The sequence below is a fragment of the Haliaeetus albicilla genome, chromosome 7, assembly GCF_947461875.1.
Source record: "Haliaeetus albicilla chromosome 7, bHalAlb1.1, whole genome shotgun sequence".
NCBI classification, from domain to species: Eukaryota; Metazoa; Chordata; class Aves; order Accipitriformes; family Accipitridae; genus Haliaeetus; species Haliaeetus albicilla.
Window position 1 is genome coordinate 9,470,612 of NC_091489.1, and position 19,858 is coordinate 9,490,469.

Genomic DNA, 19,858 nt, shown 5'->3' on the forward strand with positions numbered 1-19,858 from the left:
GCGTGTCCCCTGGCCAACTTCCCCAGTTTATATACTGGGCATGATGTCACATAGTACGGAATATCCCTTTGGCATGAGAAGCTGAAAAGCCCTTGACTTAGTGTAAACACTGCCTAGAAACAACTAAAACATCAGTGTGTTTTCAACATTATTCTCATCCTAAATCCAATACACAGCACTATACCAGCTACTGGGAAGAAAATTTACTTTATTCCAACCAAAACCAGGACAATCAAGTACAGATACTAACTGGTAGTATTACTATAGAATCATCAACTAGAACTTGAAAAGTACAGAAATAAAAATATATATTAAGCTGAGTTATATTCCTTTATGACAGCAATTTATGTGGTAATATCTTAATTTAAAGAAATTACTCAAAAAATAGGTATAGGTGCAGAAATATAATATAGAATGAAGAAATGAGGGCAGAAATTGAAAGGCGATTGTTCAGATAAAAAACCCCACCTTATTTCCAGGTACATATGAACCAGTTTATTGCTTTTTTCACATGACAGCTGGTTTTGAAACCTTCCAATTCTGGTCAATTCTAAACAGCGGAAATCAATCTAAGATTGGGGTTCTTGTGAGATTTTTCTTACTATCATATGAATAATCCTCCTTAAGCCCACATAAATATGTATATATAAATTTATAAGCTGAACTATTCAGAGCTATTAACTAAACTTATAACACTAGCTCAATACATCAACAATTTTTTTTTTTCTAATAAAACATTCTGATGTGCCTGATGAGGGGAAAAAATAAAAGTTGAAGTTAGAATTCTCAAAATAAATTGATCCAACACTGAAATAACTTACATTTGGAGGATAAAGCTTTAACTAATGAAAGATGAATCAAGGTTCAGTTTTTTAAAAAGTAAGATAACTTGTATAAGAAATGTTATTGCTTATGCTCCATTTCAGTTGCTTCCATTTAGAATTAATATTTTTAGAGAAAGCTTATGTAATAATTTAGTTAGCAATTCAGCCAATCAAAAGTTTATGTAAGAATTTTTCATAACTATTTTTAATACCCCACATATTCTTAGCATATAAACTGCATATCAGGTTTTAAAAAAATAACATTTACAAACCCCATATCATTTAATTTTGTAAGTAAGTGAAGATTTCAACAACTTTTTTTCACTCAAGCTGTAATATAGATATATATCAAAGAGTTTTCTATTTACAGGGAAGCAACAGAAGAAAAACTGTTGATTGTAACAATAATTACTTATTGCCTCTTGATAGCTAAAAAGCAGTAAATATCCACACAGCATCCTGTGTGAACTATTTATGTGTATATCTTCAAAAAACAAATGCATTTTAAAACAATTAAATGTACTTTGGCCTTAACAAACTTGGTGAGAAATTGTACAACTCTGTATTTTGACCCCTGGGCTCCAGAAGAAGCATCATTACCATAGTTTCCCTGTTTAGTTAGCTCTTTGGAATGTTAAATAGTCCTTTAAGGGCAAGTTTAAACACTTCTACAGCAGCAATATAGAAAAACAAATTGTTCTAAGAATAGGGAGACTTCCAAACTGGAGTTTCCTACTGTTTTGTAGTCTCCTCCATAGTACCCAACACCACAATAACCTCAGCTCCTTTAACATGTCTTATGACCTTGCCTTGCTTACAGTTTCTTTAGCTTTCTCTCTCCCTCTTTGGAAACTAGGTTTAAAAACAGAGAAAACATTTTTGTGGAAAGAAGGGTAGATCAACAAAAAAATCATTTGGAAGCATATTTTAGAGACCATAGGCAAGGAAGAGTGTCATGTTCTTTAAATGCGTGCTGAAGGTAGCCACTTCTGCAGACAGATAAAGAGTAAGATGGAAGTTGAACACCCAGCAAGTTGAAAGGGCAGAAGGAAAATGCTACAATATTAAAAACTGTCAGAAGGGCTTGAGTCATAAGAAAGGACAGGTAACTCACAGAAGCTTTTCTCTTCTCAATTTGCCTCTTTAGAACTACTGAACAAAAATGGAACAAGATCTGTGAATGGCATTAGCCAGGAGAATTTACAGTGTAAACAGCATGAACCACAACAATAATCAGACAGAATGAAAAAATGTTTATGCTATGAAGAAGCATGCAAGCTTCAATGGAATGAATGTGCAAAGTTCATAACTATTATAATCTGATAAATATAACTCGAATCTGCATACAGTAAAGGATGCAAACATAAGGGTAATCATTACCATAATGAGTTTGAGTTACATCATTTTTATATAAAAGGAACTCTACCATGTTTTCTAAAATTTGTTTTGTTTATAATGCTTAGCAGGTTAAATTTTTATGATTAGAAATTCTTGTCTTCATTGCATGCATGGACACAACAATGGGAAATAAAGTTAGATATATACTTTATTAATCATTATTGATTATCATCAGTATTTTATGATCAAATAAATTTTATCATTCCTGTATAATTTCCCCAAATAATTGAAATAAAATGCATGACATACACACATTTCTAAAATATTCATTTCCCAAATACCTGCTTATTAGATTTTGGCACATTTGTCTACATACACTGAATGAGCAAAAGATTTTAATGTTGCAAAATAAAGTAATAATCTAAAACCAGCAAATTTAATATTGCACATGCAATCTCATTTCTAACCCTTCTGAGTTTATCCTGAGGACTGAATAATAAAAACGAGTATACTATAACATTATTAAAAATTATAGCATACTATAAATGCACAAAGAAGCACCAATTAGGGTCTCATGGGCAATCTGGAATCTGCCACTTCCTAATTTTGGTGTGCTTTACAACTAATATAATATTTGTTCCTATGTAGTCCCTCCTATGTGCTTTTTTAAAGGAAAAAGCAAACAATTCCACCTTTGGCAAAGGAAACAACTCACTCCACTCTCTTTTTCTCCTCCACCTCTCATTATTTTTGTTGGAATACTAAGATACCTTTATGACCATATGGTGCTTGTGTCAGAGGCAGAGAAGAAGGAAAAAAGAAGGGAAACTATATGCAGGAACAAAATACCCTGGACATGGGGAAACATCTACTGGGAGTGGGAACCAAGCTTCATTTCCTCTGCAGACAGTTTTGTCAGGGGTAGAATAAAGCCCAGTTCTGAAGATGGGACAGCTTGGCTTGTTTCGGCTCTTGTCCCACCCCTTCCAATATACAGCAGCTCAGAGAGCTCTCAAGCATTCACTTCGGCAGAGAGGCCTGTCTGCCTCCAAATTTTGACACGGTATTATTCTGGTACTTGGCCACAGTTCTTCTGCAAGTAAGAAAGGATATCTCAACATTCACGTTTATGTATCAGCAAAAGCTGAAGAGAATTTCATGTTACAAAAACGACACCATAGCCTGAATGGTTTATTTACACCAAATTAAAGATCTGCTGCAAACACTGTAAATGTGACAGCTTATGAAAGAAAAGAATGTCAGAATCCATTAAAATGGAAAAGGTTATGCCACCTAAGTATTAGGGTTGCTCGCAACGCCCCTATTAGCTACCAAGCTATGCTACGATGGCTGTAAGAGGAGGGAACACAAGAAATACTGCCATTATGAACTCTGACTTTCAAAAATTTGTAACTAGGAAAAGCAATCTTTGGGCTAAATTTTCGTATACTAATTCTATGCTAAAAGGTTAAGCTTTTTAAAAACAATAATAATGATCTCTGCATGTCTATATAACCTAATTGCTTATGCAAGCATGGTAACAAATAATGATAAATTGGCTTGAAGATTGCATATACATTTTCTCATCCCTGTATCTGAAAATGCCTTAGTTTGTTTTTTAAATTATCACATAATCAAATGGTATGAAAACAGAATTTCAGAAATCTATCGAAGTAACTTAACTGTGAATATAGCTATCTCTGTGTACAAATACAAGAACACAAAGTTATTTATATTTGTACCACTATCTGTATCAACTATCTGTGTAAATACATGTATTTACAATTCAGTAACATATTTTAGATATTAATATACATCATATTAAACATAACTAGGCACACATTAAAAATCTGATAGACCTGTGTTGTAATGGTGCTCCACTGTGAGCAGAAGGATTATCACAGCACATGTAAGCGCACTCTGTACCAGCTTTCACTGAGCTGACACAGGTAGTGGAATTGTCAGTAGGTCTGCAGTTTCTGGCACAAAAGTATTCATCCGGATTCCCTAGTACTAACATTAGTAGCTTTCCTGTACTGAACTTCATGCCACAGCAGCATAAAGTTTTATGTTCCTGCTCATGCTGAAATCAGACATATGCGAGGATTACAGACAAGTCCTAAATATCCCAAATTTTTAATTTATACCAAGATCTTTGATGATCGGGGTTCACATGGACACCTATGCTTGTATACAACTCATCTGACTTCTACAAGGAAAACGAAAATGTGCATGGGCTCAGAAGCCTACATACATGTAGCTCAATACAAAAAGTGATCTTACATATTAAAGTATGAAAGCATTCTGAAAGATATAGATAGCTTTGTGTAAGCACAAAAGCATAACTGTGTAATTGATGTAATGTGGTTTTCTTTATCTAGATACTTTGGAAAAAAAAAAGATTAAGGAAGCACAGGAAAATATCAGGTTCCATGTACCTTCTTACTTTCTTTTTTCATAAAATACTCATGCAAAAGCCTTACAGATGCAAATTTTGTTGGAACTCTATACCCATCACTTAAATCCTGTAAAAGCTTAGTAAGTGATCAAGCAAATATTACTATAAGACCATTATAGTAAATATATTATTTAGTCATAGGCTACATTAAGTATAATTAAAATGTACATTCTGATGAAGAGGATACATTTTCATTTAATGTGCTGACTTTTCAAAAAAAATCTCAAAACATAATACCATTTTTTATGATTTGCAGAAAAAAGCTCATTCCTTGGCAACATTTAGAGAAAATACAGACAGAAGCTCTGACTTCCTAACATTTTGTAATAGAATATTAAGCTTTTTCACCCTTATTTACATTTTACCTTATCCACAACAGTGAGAGAAAGTTGTATATATATGATTACTGTTAGCTGAGTTAGGTTGGTGGCTCTATTTAGTTCTGAGCTACCACACAAACCATCATTACAATTGACAGTGTGGAATTATTATTAACAGACAAGCTGAAAACAGAACAAGGTAGAAAAACTAACTTCCATTTTTACCCCAAATGGGATTCTTTTCAGCTGCCTGGATAAATATGTTAGTAAAGTACAATGAATTTTGAGGACAAGTAAAATACTTAAGTTCAGTCAATCTGCGATGCCTGAAAACTTTTGATTTCCCTTAAATATTTTCAGGTTTTTAGACTTAATTCTTATAAATTAACCTATAATACAGTGTAGTGGATCACTAGCTATACATCTGGTTAAATGAAACAATATTTTATAATAGAAACTACAAACTACAGTTTTTAATCATTATTTTTTCCTGATTTGGAGGTAAGTTTCAAATTGCATTAGAAATTTGAGCATAACGATACTTTTTTTTTGTAGTGTTTTGGAGAGATGGTAAAACTGAAAATGATTCATCATTAGCCTTTCCCTTTACTGAATAACTTTCTGACAACCATGCAACTCCAGAAGTCTATAAGATGTGATCCATTAAACACATGCAGAAAAGTTGCTTGATGATTCCATTTTTCTTCTAAATATTATTTCAAATGGAATTAAAATATGATTTTCCTCTGAATTCTGCCCGATGTAACCACATACACATTTCCTTTATGCATTGTGATCTGATTACCAGAGATAAAGTACTCAATGTGAATCACACACTGAGAAAAATGTTATTCAGTATTTCATAGAACACACTCACTCTGCAAGAATTTAGTAACAGAAGAACATCTTCAGGATGCTAGTTATTATGAGGTAATAACTCGGAGAATTAGTAACACTTCTACCATGTAGCTCTAGGGATGCTTTGTTTAATTCATATTCACTGAAATCTGTTGCTGAATTATACCCTGCTCTCTTGTAACTGCAGTACTTTTGGTCAAAAGCAAGCCAAATGTCTACTGACATTGCAGACTGTCTGTCTGCAAACTAAGCTACAGAAGATAGAGAAGTTAGTTTTGACACCTATACACTGTCACCACCTTACTATAAACACTGCAATAGTAATGAAAAATGGCTGATATGATTATACAGTGCCAAAGTGCTATACAGAAGAAGACTGATACCCTTTAGACCTCATCAAGTCAGACTAGCACAAGACTATAACAAAAAGTCAGACTGTAACGACAGAAAAAAGTAATAGAGTAAATAAGCCTTCACTTAGGCTAGTTACAGAATAAATACTGGTTACCAACCTCTTCAACATGTTTTCTCTACTTATGTTCCTATACCTGACAGATTTTATAAAATACTAATTAAATCACATTCAGAAAAATACAAAAAGCAAAAGGCCAACTTCCAAGAGAATAAAATCAACAGAAGACAAGATACACAATAGTACATGAAGCTTGAAAGGTTACATGTGCAAAATAGTGAACTTGCTTTTATTAAGAAGAATGAGGGAGATACCAGAGCCACTTTTTAGCTTTATCTTCCTTCCATGGAGTTTAATAAAGTAGGCCTGGTTTACCTGATGTCTAAAACCTGAATCTTCCAATGATTTTGGTTAATCTATTCATCTAGCTCTGTTCTAACCTACCAATACAACAGTATATTCAGCCCACATTTATTCTAATCACCATCAAATATAATTGCAATAATATAGCTAAGTGGCAGCTAGCCATCTGTCTTTCTCCACACAGAAAAGCCAGTCATTAACGAACTTCTTCCAACTTAGATCCTGGAGTTCTAAGTGAAAAATAGCTAGTATTCAAATAGTTCAAAACTCAAAAAGCTTTTCAAACACTGCACTGTAATATTTATTAGTGCCAATAGCATGCTGAAATTTTACTTGTATTACATAACCAGAAATCTACATAATCTAGGAACGTATAGTAAAATTCATGTGGCCCTGTTAACACTAATTACATTGCTGTTCCTTCTCACATCATGGAAATGTAATTGTACAATTTTTTTAAATTGAAATCTTATCTAGTAAATATAGAAAGGCCTGCACACTTTCAGAAGAAATAATAGATATAAGATACACTGATTACAGAGCAACGATAGTGATATAAAAAAATTAGATTTATAATCTTTGTATTCATCACACTGGGATAAGATATGCAATTCATCTCTTCAAGAAATTGTGGAGAATAAGATTTTAAAATTATAGAGTATAAAAGAAGTATGTTAGTTGATTCTTATTCTCAAGGAGCAGGGAGTTGATGTAGAAATGAGTTCGTGCATGGACCCATGATCTTAATGAGATGGAGACGTTCATAAATGTGTAGTGTGGCATCTAATACCATTTGGCAGTCTACATCCCACTCACTTCAAGTAAGTTCCATGAAGAACTGACCACAAAGAGGGTGGAAAATGGTGGACTGTTGGGCCCAAAGGATAGCAGTTAGCTGACCAACTGCTGGTAGGGTGTTACAGGAAGCATTCTTCAGGGCTCAATACTGAGCTATTTAACATCTCATTAAGCAGCTAGACTGTGGGACAGAATGTCCTCTGAGAGACCTTGTGAATGACATCAAATTTGGAGGGCGACATTCAGAAATATCTTGACAGGCCAGCAAAATGAGTTGACAGGAATTTCACAAAGTTCAGCAATAGTAAATGCAAAGTTCTGCACTGGAACAGCTCAGGCTAGACACTGACTGGCTAGAAGGCAGCTTAGCAGGAAAGATCTTGGGGATCCCCCTGAACAACAAGTTGAACAGTTGTGTAGCCTTGTGGCAGAGATATGGCAACTGTGTTCTGGGCTACATCATGAGTGTTGAGGGAATTCAGCATCCCTCTCTATTTGATGTTTGTGAGACTGTATTTAGAGTACAAGCTCACATTTCAACTCCCCAGTACAAGACAGACATTGATATATTGGAGCAAGGCTGGTGGAAAGCCACCAATATGAAGAAAGGGCTAGAGTACATGACACATGAAGAGAGGCCAAGAGAAACAGTTTGTTCAGCCTTAAGAAGAGGAAGTTTAATGGGAATCTCATTGTATCTTCTGTTACCCAGCATGAGGGGACAGTAGAGATGAGTCAGGCTCTTCCCAGAGATGCACAACAGAAAGAGAAGAGGCAATGTTCACAAACTGCAATAAAGAGAATTCTGACTAGACAGTAGAAAAAACTTCTTCACAATGAAGACAGTCATTGGAACAGGTTATCCAAAGTTGACGTAGAATCTCCATCCTTGAAGACAATCAAATCCCAGCTGGACAAAGCCCTGAGCAGCCTAATGTTATCTGAACATGATCTGAACCTAAATCACTTTTTTTAAACCAACATGAAAAATGAAATGTTAATGCCTAGGCTGAAAAACTCCTTTCAGTCCACATGTTCTGCCCAGCTACTACATAATATAGCTTTTTATTCTTGGGAAAAATTATCATAAAAATAATTAAGAAAACCAAACCAACATACTCTTCTACAGAATTTGAACTCTCTGCCAACGACCTAAATCTGGGCAGTGGGGCTTTCAGACTTGGTAACAGCTTTCAGAGTGTATTAGTCTTGCTTGTGAAGTATTTCCTCTCTGGCACAGCTAAGAGGAAGATATCCATGCTTACTTCATTAAACCTATCAGCAGTGTTTAACACTGAAGAACAGCATGTGCTGCTGATTTGCCTGGGAGACTGGCAGAAATGAATCAGTCACCCTGAACTAGATAGGTCAATTCCTATCAGTCAGCTTCAAGACAATTCTGACGGGTGGTTTCTTTCCAGCCCTGAAAGCCTTTATTTGTGTGACGCTATGAGGATTGGTTCTACCTCGTTTTGTTTAACACAAAACTTTATGAGAGATCTTGAGAAAACACACTTCTTAAGTGGCAACAGAAACTAGCAGATTCCTTATTTCACTTCATTCCTGCAAACACAGATGGACTGCAGACCTAAGGCCCTTGTGAAAAACCTGGATGTATTGTTAAAAAATGTCTGGAATGAGACAAAGAAAGGTGTGGTACTGGGAAAAAAATACTTTTAGAAGATACTCAGGGCCAAACACTGATGAGAGGTTTGATGTCTATCACCTTCCTTGGGGCTGTGCTGGAAAGGAGATGGTTTAACAGGAACACTAGAATGCTCTGAATGCCATAAGCAAGACTGAAGAGCTGGCTAAAACTAAGTTACTTAGGCCCTCCTGATTCTTCACTGAGATTCAATCCACAAACAGTGCCACCAGCCATACATACAAACACATCTTCACTACTTTTGCTTTCATATTTTCCAGTTGTACATTGATGTTATTATCTACCTGTTCACTTTCAGTCTCAAATATTGCAAACACAGTAGCTGAGGATGACATGAATGACTCAAAAAATTCAGTTTGATCTATCACGCTCAAGCTCTTTATATCATACTTCAAAAAATAAAGAGTTTAAAGGATAAACATGCATATTTTAGTTTTAGACAACTGAATACAAGTTCTGCTTAGCAGGTTCATTTGAATCTTAAAAAAAACTCATTTAAGTGAAAATGGGAAGATTTTGTCTTTTTTATATTCCATTAAAGTCTGTAGCAAAATCATGATTTTTTTCAGGCTAAAGAACTGTATTTTGATAGCTGAATTTTGGTTGCAGCACTGAGACAGAAAATCATACTGTCTGGAGAAAATAAACGGCATAAATACAGGGCTCATAGCAGCAAAAAAAAGGTTTATTGATACTTGTTCCACACTCTATACTCTTCATGGTCAAAGTACTCAGCTATCAGTTTCTTTTCAATTTTTGGTAGCCCACAGAAAGTGTATCTAGTAAATAAAAAGTAACATTTTAATGTAGAATGTGAATCTACTTAGAACACTAAATAAAAATAATTATATACTCTGAGAAAATTAAATTATATAAGTATCCAATACAAATTCCTATGTCAGGACTAAAATTCTTGCTTCTTGAAAACTATAAAAAAGTTACCATAGCTTTCACCAAGACATTTCATCTAGTAACTTACAATAAATTAAAGTTGTCACTAAATATTTATGTTCCATAAGTCTATTAACTGAACTCACAGATCACTGAATAAATGCTTTTTTAAAAAAAAAAGCAAAATGTTTTTTTATCAGTGTGGTAAGAATTTATTATCCCATGATACCATCTTACCTCTATCATTCATACCATTTTATCTCTAAACGAAAGTAAGTTTTCTCATGGTAATTTTCTATAAAATGCCTATTCTTGGAAGAATTCCTTTTATTACTTTTCCCAGGATACAGTATTGTACATAAGAGCTGGGAAATTAAGTCGTACTTCCATGTTATAAATTGTCCTTCACTTACGTAAGCAGCAAAACCACTTTAATCTCACAGGTTTACTAATATAGATTACATAAATTACAAAACCTTATTTTATATTAATGAACATTGATAAAACTCTTTTTGTCTTATTCTCATTCAGAAGTGAACACATGTATTTGGTTTATACAGAAAGCAATTTTTTCCTCCATGCCTTTTATTTTTATCTACCACTTCATTCTATTTTATTTATGAGAACTTATTGTTGCAAGGCTGGTTTTCATTAATACTACACAAACGTTTTCTATAATAAACTCTTCAATATACATTAGAATGTTTAGTCTTACTGGTAGCTTTACAGCTGCAGTCCTTGACTGTGTCTTTACAAATTGAAAGTGTTACCATGATTACTAGCTTCCTGTGTTTACAAATGTATGTTATCAGAAGACATTTAGTAAAGTTTGAGAAATGTTTCTTAAATAAGTAATACCTTTTAATTAATTCATGTTTCTAGTACATTAAAATCATGACGTTAAACAATAGGACCCAATAAATGACAATATACTTACTGGTTAATTACAAAACTTGGTAACAAATTCTTTAACCTTTAGTCATGTGGAATAACACCTACAGGTTAAACGTGGAAGCTAGAAAGGTAGTCAGAGGCTTCTCCTCTGTCACTATAGGAAAAGAATTTGTACTTTCTAATGAAGTGACAAAAAGGATCTGCTTCAGATATTCTGATTCTACAAGAAGTTCTGTATTGTGCTGCTGATGCACCCTGCTGTCAACTTTGGTGATACTACCAGTTACTTCACCGGAAAACCACTGAAGTCACTAATGCTCTTGTAGTTCCAAAACGGAATTCTAGGCTCTGAGAAACAGTTTATTTTTGCAATAAAATTATGTAACTCAATTGTTAAGTGTTTAGACATTTTGGTTCATCTTCAAGCAATGGCTTCTGATTGAAAGGAACTCAATCTTTTTCTTGCTTGTATGATTCACTTGTGGTATTGCAATAGTTCAATTTTATTTAGTTCCTTTATCTCATTTTTTTCCTGGCAAACAGAATGAATGCTTATGGGTACCCTTTCTAAAGCAGCTTCATAAGGAAAGAAGGCTTATACATCCATGCTGCGTGTACACTTGTCTGCCTTCATTCCTAAAGAACGTGTATTTGTTGGTCATTTTCAACTGAATTTGACAAAAAGGCAGATTTCAAGCATAAACAGTTGCCTTCATGTTTTATGGAAATACCAGAGAACAGAGAAGAGTGCTCCAATCAAGAGGCTTGTCTCTCATGTTACTAGACACCAAATACCTTATTAAATATCAGCAGAAAAAGCTTAATTTTGATACTAATCAACCAGAAAACAAAAAACCTGCAGGATATTGGGCTGTGTTAGTTTGGATGCTTCGTACCTGATGCAATGGTTTATTTTCACTTTGTGTTTTTTCATGTAGTAGCATAATCTTCCAGTGGTTAGGCTGCAAATGTTACACAGCTTTAGAGAGTCCTTCTGAAAACACAAGAACCATGATAATATTTATAAAGGTCATCCGAAGTTACCATTTTAATCAGACAGTTTGTAACTTGCAAGAAAAGAAGATGCCATAATAGCTCCTTCAATGGATACCTTGTGAACTACTCTGTCTCTGAGAGTGGGTCTATGGGACCCTGAAGAAAAGTCAGCATACATCTAAAGGAGTCAGTTAGACAGGGATGAAGAAAACCATGAAATAGACTGAAGAAAGAAACAATAAAGAAACCTGAAAATATAGGCTAAAGGAGAGAGTACTAGATACTAGAGAGGACGATGGAATCCCCTATATAATGAACATACAACACTCAGTGAAACTTTTTTAAATCTCCTGCTAGTTAATAACCAATATTTACATTATGATATTTTCTACATACCTCATCAAAGACTGCTGTCCCATTGAGTTATGCATGATACAAACCCAAAGTGAAAAATAGGGTCTAACAGTTGAACACCAGCCCCCAGCACCAGGGCAATTCAAAGAGCCTAAATTAGGCTCTGAACCCAGGCTCCTTCAACTGTTGGTGAACAGAATGAGACACTTCAGCAATTCAAAAAGATGAAGTGCTGGGAGACATGCTGAATACCTACAAGATGCTGAGTACAGGGATGTATGTGAATTTCCATTCCTCTTTGGAGTTCAGTCACTTGAATCAAGACTATAAAAGTGATATATCTACCTACTGAAAATACAAACCATGACATTCTTTTCTGAAGAATAAAAACTGCTTTCAGGAAAGTCCCTTAAATGTCTCCATCTTTTGCATATTTATTTAGGAGTTATATTACAAACTCAGGAGGTGGTGACTCTGTTCATTTCTTTTTCCAGTTCACAAAATTTCAAGTCTAAATGCTCAAAATTTCAGCATCAAAATCTGATAATCCAACTGCAAAACTATCTTTGCCCAGTAGGCCACACAAGAGGTAAGAACACAAGAGTTAAGGCTTTAGGAGAACTTCTAATGCAAGGGAGTCTACCTCCAGTCTACTGGGAAGAACGTTCAGTTAAGAGTCAGCTGATGTGCATTTAGCCTCTCTAAAGTATGAACTCTAACCTGTGACTTCAAGCAGAAAAGGTCATACGCACATCTCAGCTACAGCTGCTTTCAGAGGAATTATTTTCGCAATCAGAACAAACATTTTGCTTGTATTTTACAAGTTGAGAAGTGCTCAGCCATGTAGTTGGCTAAACACCAGTGCTAAACACGCCATCAAGCAAGGTTTTTTGTTATCAATGTTAAAAGGGTATTAACTTAAAACTAGTAAAAATGAAGAATATTTAATAACATAAAAGAATAAGAGCTCATAGTGTTCCACTTGCTGGAAGCAAAAGAACAAATAGGATAAAATATCCTACTTAAGGATGACCCGATAAAGAACAACTTAAGGAATATCAAACAGAGGAAAAAAATCTAGAGTTAACTGATTTGTTACTGGCAATTTCGTGATTGCAATTCTGCAAATGTATTTTAATATATCCCCCAAAACACACTTTCTTATTACTGTCTAACGGAACATTGTACAACAGAGGAAGAATTGTTCTATTGCTACTAAAGGGCCATTTGTTTTCTCACTTAAGCTGAAAAAAATTTCAATTCTATCTGGTGACAGAGAAAAGGAAAAATGACAATCCAAACAGAAGCAATCCTGTGAAAACCCAGTAATTTCCTCAACAAAATTTATATCCAAAGGTCTGAATGTTGTATACTATTGGCAGGCACAGTATTGTCAATGGTTGACACACAGTTAACATTTCTGTTATAAAGACTCCTTTGTCAGAAAACAGCAGACAGGAGAGTTTGTGAAATCCCATGCAAGTTTAAATGTGTAACTCACTGATTTCCACTGATACAACTGAACTTATTTTGCTTTTTTAAAATAAAGTGCTGGATGTCACACAATCTCAGTGCACTGTCTGTATTTTTCATAGTGGATGAACAATTGGATGACCAAAAGCCTACAGACACTATCAAATAAAATATTAAAACTTGATTGTTGTCCTGAATAATAATATTGTAATACATATTAAATATGTCCAAAGGCATACTAGAAGTTCATAAAATAATCATGACTTAAACAGGTTTTAAGTAGAAGTCTGAAGCATGCTAAAACTTTACTTTTGTGGATTTTTAAAGATAGTATCTCTCTATAAGTGGTTGTCTAAAATATTTACACAGTGAAATTTGGCTATTTTGTGGTAATTATATATAGGTATGGACTGCAAATTTCTAACAGTATTGCATTGGTTAAGTTAAGTATTGGCATAATTTAGAGATATAATGGACTCTGACACCACCATTACCTTCGGGCTGTATTACTTTCTAAAAAAACCCTGTATCTTCTAGCTCAACTAGAAGTTACTTATTTCATGCAGAAATCACTTTCTGAATTTGACGGACTATATTACGCAGGAGATCAAATCAAGTTGTATTAATTGTTCCTCTGACCTTAAACTATTAATCTAAAACCTGACAAAATAAATGAAGGGCACACAAATTAGAAGGCCATGAGATGAGCTAGTAAAACACTGTATAAAAGATGTAAAAAAATCAGCTAATACACATGCACTTCCTGTGAAACGTATTTTTTCAGTCCTACCTTACAAAGCTGCAATTTAAAAGTATAATGAGCTCATTCCTCTAAGATTTTTTTACAGTACAAATTATCATCTAGGGTATTCTAATAAGGTCTGGGTAGAAGCTTTATAAGTACGCTATCTAAAAGGTTTCTAGCCATGTGGGAATGCCCTCCCCCCAAAAAAACCACTTGTTGAACATCATTGCAAGAGAAATCCACTGATATGAAAAAAAGACACTTCTGGAGGATAGGTAAAGCAAGCCACAGAAAAAGTAGGCACGGAGCAGTAGATAAGAGTGCAGAAAGAGAGAGATCAATAGACCTGCTTTGGAAAGTAAGGATGTATGTTTTCAACTCCTGTGAAAAAAGAAAAAGAAAAAGAAAAAGAAAAAGAAAAAGAAAAAGAAAAAGAAAAAGAAAAAGAAAAAGAAAAAGAAAAAAGAAGGTTTATAAAATTCTGGCTCCCAATGTCAGTAAAGTATGCATGTACCTTTGCCTAAATAGTTTTAGCTGAGAAGATATCCAATACAAAACACTAATGTCACATTAAATCATTAGTAAGAAAAGCCGGGGCATTATTTATTTTTTCTAAGGATTTAAATGTAGACTAGCAGTCTTCAGAACAAGTATACTATGATTAGTCTTGAAACAGAAAACTTGGATCATAAAGTATCTCCCCTAATTTTATGCAATGAGACTTACAACAAAAGGAAAATAATTCAAAGCTTTTGGATTTTTCAGAAGACCTCTAAACTATTACTATAAAAAGGGGGCTGAGGTGGCTGCACTCATGGGCGCACACGGGAGTGAGAATGTGCGTGGGGGCGTGCACCAGCCTTGTATGCGTTGCTTTGCACGAGCCCTTGCATGCTCCCAGCCTTGCATAGGTCCTTGCACCCAGACTCCTAGCAGGGACGCTCCTTGCACAAGCCCTTGCACACTCACTCCCATGCAGGAATGCTCGTTGCATGGGGCCTTGCTCCCTCGCTCCCCTAAATTAAAAAAAAACATGTAGAAAATAATATTTCATTCTGTAAAACATGGGCTTAATAATATAGCTGTCACTAAGACAAATCTTACATGAAAATAACAGAAAAGAAATCCCATGTGAACAATTATTGAAAGAATGAAAGATCTGCTAAACTTTAGAAGATTTAATACCTACAGATATTTTCAAGAACACATGGGTAAGTCCAAGCAACTTATGCAGAAGTAGTTCTTTCTTTCATATTATAACAAGATGCATAGTGAGACAAAAGTGATAATAAAATTGTTCATGTGATAATGGCAAAACCAATGGATGTCTTAAGCACACAAGGTAGGCAAGAAAATACTGCACCCTTTGATTTGGATTTACATCGGGTTTTGTGCAGAATACTATGTATTGCCTACCAAACACACAAAAAAATCTCTGTAATATGCTTATGACTAATGAAATAGGCATCAAAACATAAGTTTAGAGACCTATTCTTCCTCCAAATTGTTGTTACACAGGAACTTAACAGTATGCCATGCTTGCTTCAAGGCATTCAAAAGTTTTCATCGCACACTCATTTCTATGATGCTTTAACTTTGTCACACATTGTGCAGAACTTTTGTGCTTACTGCAGCATACAATTGTTTGCTCTAGACAAGTGATAAAAAGTCTTCCATCACAAAAAACCCCAAAACACAAAACAAAATTAGCCTGGATCCTAAACAGGCTAATGACATTAGCTTTCAATTAAGGCATGACACACTATCCATATTTCTGTTGTCAAACTGAAAACAAATCTGTATTCACTCTTGCTATGAAGATCTTGACATCACCCTTTACAGAAACATCCATGAAGAGTAATTTTTTTTTTAGAAGAAAAATCTTGCTTTCAAACACAAGCATGCAAACTGTTAAACATGCAGTAAAAAATATCATCACAAATGCATGAAAATCTAAATTTTGTGTTTCTGAGTCTATTATAATTCAGGCAGGTTTTATTATCGCATCAGAATCCTGTTTTGTCAAGGAAGAGGCCCAACTGAAGTTCTATAGAAGGTCTATCTGATTCTAGAATTACACTGCTCTCAGCAGCAATTCCTTTACTTACACGCATCCCCTCTACTTACACCCATCAGAGACCAAAATCTGCAACTATAATAAGCATAATATTTGTAATGTATGCATGGAGTCAGAGTGTAAGTATTAAACACAAGACTTCCATAATGCAGCTTTCAGAACATTGTGACCGCATACTGGACCTTTATAACTTCATCTTATTTGACACGTACTTTATCTAAGGAAGTTATCAGAGTGCAGTAATTTTTCCAGCAAAAATTATGTAACTATGCTATCAAAATGAAAAGCGATGCCAAACTGTTTATATGAGTATCAAGTATATCAACGAATCAACTGTTGCTGGGAGGAACCACTCAGTCTTTCACAGTATTTTTTCTATCACATTGTGTAGAAATTTTATCAATGTACCAACAGTATTGTTTGCTACTATTTTTTGGCTTTGCAGTAATTGTAATTTCAAAATGGTTAAGAAAACTTAATGAAAAAACCAAAACCTCCCCGACCCCTTCAAAGCCTTACCAGTTCATTTCAGTTAAACATAGACCAGGAATATATATTAACATCAGATAGGAAAAGAAAGAAAACTTCCATTTCCCTGGTATGGACTCCAGCCCTCTCTGCATGCAACAAGGCAACAACTGGCTTCAGCACATCAGTGCATAACTCTGGGGAGCAGAGCCATAGCAAAAATCATATTGGGTTAGTGATCACCCAGGTCCCCACTTTAGGGAGTGACATTTTGTTCCTCTCCTGTTTCCCCAGTGTTCCCCCACTACTTTCTGTAGTGCAAATGTCACTGTGCTACCTCTCCTGTCTCCTTCACCACTTCCAATGTCATTTAAGTTATAGCAGTGACAGGAGGAGACTGTGAGACAAGGGATGGCACCCAGAGGTTGACAGCTACAGACACGGCCTGCTGCTTCAATTCCTCATGGCATTCATTTCATACTTGGCAGCAGTACTCGCTGCATACTTGTTGAAGCAGACCATGTAAGAAGAATTAGCTGCAGTAGGGATCTCAGCTGATAAGCACATGTTGCTGCTACCCAAGCACTGATGTAGGCTTACTCAATTGTATTTATGAAGTCAACCTTATGTTTATGATGTAGTTCACTATTATAACCAGAACAATATGGTGTTATATAGTTTTTCTGAGGGTCAGAAGGGAGACCGACTTATCAGAAAAATAAAGTACCTTCTCAGTTGTATTTATTGCCCTCTTCGCATCACATCTTCAGAAAAGCAGCAAAGCTTTTAAAGCAAAAACATCTCAAATGCCTTTTTCCTTTTTCTTCCCCCCAGTTTGAGAGTCACTTAATCATCACTAATTTGTCTGACCTTAGTTGTAGCAGAGCCATGGAGTGGCCACAAACCACACTCTTATGGAAGAAGAGGTAGAATCATGGGAAAACTCAGGTTGGAAATGACCTCAGGAAGTCTCCAGTCCAACCTCCTTCTCTAAGCAGCATTATGTCTGAGAACAGACCAGGTTGCTCAGGGCTTTTTCCATTTGGGTCTTGAAAACCTCCAGGGAGCCTGTACAGCTCTGGGAAACCCGATGCTGTGCTTGACTATTCTCATGGTGAAAAAGCTTCTCACCATCCTGAACACCTCATTTCAACTCACATCTTCTGTCCTCCCATCATTCACTAGAGTGAACAGACTGGCTCTATCTTCCTGACAGCCTCATAGCTGTTGGGCCATTAGGTCTGTTAGGACCTGATAGCATTAGGTACCTTGGGAGCTTTCTCTTCTCCAGGCTGAAAAAAATACAGTTCCCTCAGCCTCTCATCATGGAACACGTGCTCCAGCACCCTGTCTTGATGGCTCCTCGCTGAACTCACTCCAGGTATCCTATAGCATCCCCTGGCAACTAACAGGGAGAAGACTAAGATAAAGGCTGAAGCCTACATGGAAGCCAGGATTTTTCCTAGCTAGAATAAATGATATCAAGTTGAAAGAAAGCATACTTACATATGTCCTTTGGAAACTGTTCTGGAGTCTGGGTGCTGAGAAAGGTGTATGGCAGATGCTTTCTAACTAATCACTTTCACATTTTCTATTGGCTAGCTCTAGAGACGTGCCCAGCTGCATGTGGGAAATGATGACATTAGATAATTCTCTACTCAGCAAGTTGACAGCTTAAAATCTTGTTCTGAGACTATTGTTATTAACTATTTTCTAATACTTTGTTCTGAATTCCTATGCTTGCAGTCAAACATCTGAAAACTGAAAAATGCCCACTTCATTCAGTGAAACACCAGACAAAGATATCCACATACTCAGACCACTCTGGGATTTTAACTTGTATGAAATCTGTAAACAAGTAAGACCTTTTCTCTCATATACTTAAAAAAATTTAGTCCGACATTTGCTCTTTGATATTAGTTTTGGTTGGCAAAGTTTAAAATAGTTTCATTCCAGTGCAAGAATTGACAGAATTTGACAACTATCTCTGTAATTGTCTCCAGTTAGAATATTTTATTCATTAGTTCATAAAAAACTGATTAGTAGAGTGAATCTTGAAACAACACTGTCATAATGTTTTAAAATCAATTTGCATTTACCTCCTCTAGGTATGAAGTTTAAAACCTTCCAAGGTCTTTTTCTACATAAAATATCGTGAACCAAATGAAGTGATTTAAGACAACAAGAAATGTCGATCAAAAACATGAAATGGAGTCTAACTGATAATTTACTTATTATCCATTTTAAGTCATATGACTGAATTATAAAAAAAAGATTTACTGAAGATTCAAGTGTGTAACAGATTTTCATAAATGAAACAGCATGATTTCTTCATGCCTGAGGATATTAAACAAATCTTATAATCTTAGCACTGCAGCTAAGAACAATATCAACCTTTCCCCACATTTGCAAAAATTAAGGGCTGATTTTAAAGTATTTTAAAATAACAAGAGCAGTATAATTAAGCTATGTAAGTTATAGCTGGAAAACATAATATGAAATACAGACTTTTAGAAGACATTATGACCTTAAGCATTAGTATTTTTCCTGTGTATTCTGCTTTTACATTATACTATCAATGTGGTCATTACAGTAAAAACAAGCATGGAATTGGAAAGGAACATAACTTTATGAGGGAAAATAAAAACCTCCCTGCATTGAAGCTTTTCATGTCTGGATCTAATGCAATTGAAGTGCCTCATCAATTCAGTTGCATGACTGTGTGTTGCCACAAAAGAGGAGGTACAAATATGCGGCAGAAGCAGGCAGGGCTGTAGCAGGCACAACTTTTGTTAGCTTACACTGTTACCAAACTGTATGTCAAGTCTGCACTGCTGTGAAAGAAAATGCTGAGCTGCTTTTAATCTAGGTTTAACCAGGACCCCAGTCTAGTTCACTGCACGGCCATGCAAAAGTTTATATT

General features: G+C 35.2%; 1 protein-coding gene across 5 annotated transcripts in view; it reads right to left on the bottom strand.

Moving 5' to 3' along the window:
- The window catches only part of PACRG (parkin coregulated), a 257,202-nt gene that overhangs the window by 230,912 nt on the left and 6,432 nt on the right, over positions 1-19,858 (bottom strand). The window contains exon 2 of one of the 5 annotated variants that reach the window (XM_069786894.1): positions 11,719-11,816. The exons of the other annotated variants lie outside the window; for them this stretch is intronic. Within the exon in view, the coding sequence (XP_069642995.1) occupies positions 11,719-11,766 (48 nt within the window). The 5' untranslated portion in view covers positions 11,767-11,816. The remainder of the gene's footprint in view (positions 1-11,718; positions 11,817-19,858) is intronic. 5 annotated transcript variants of the gene reach the window in all.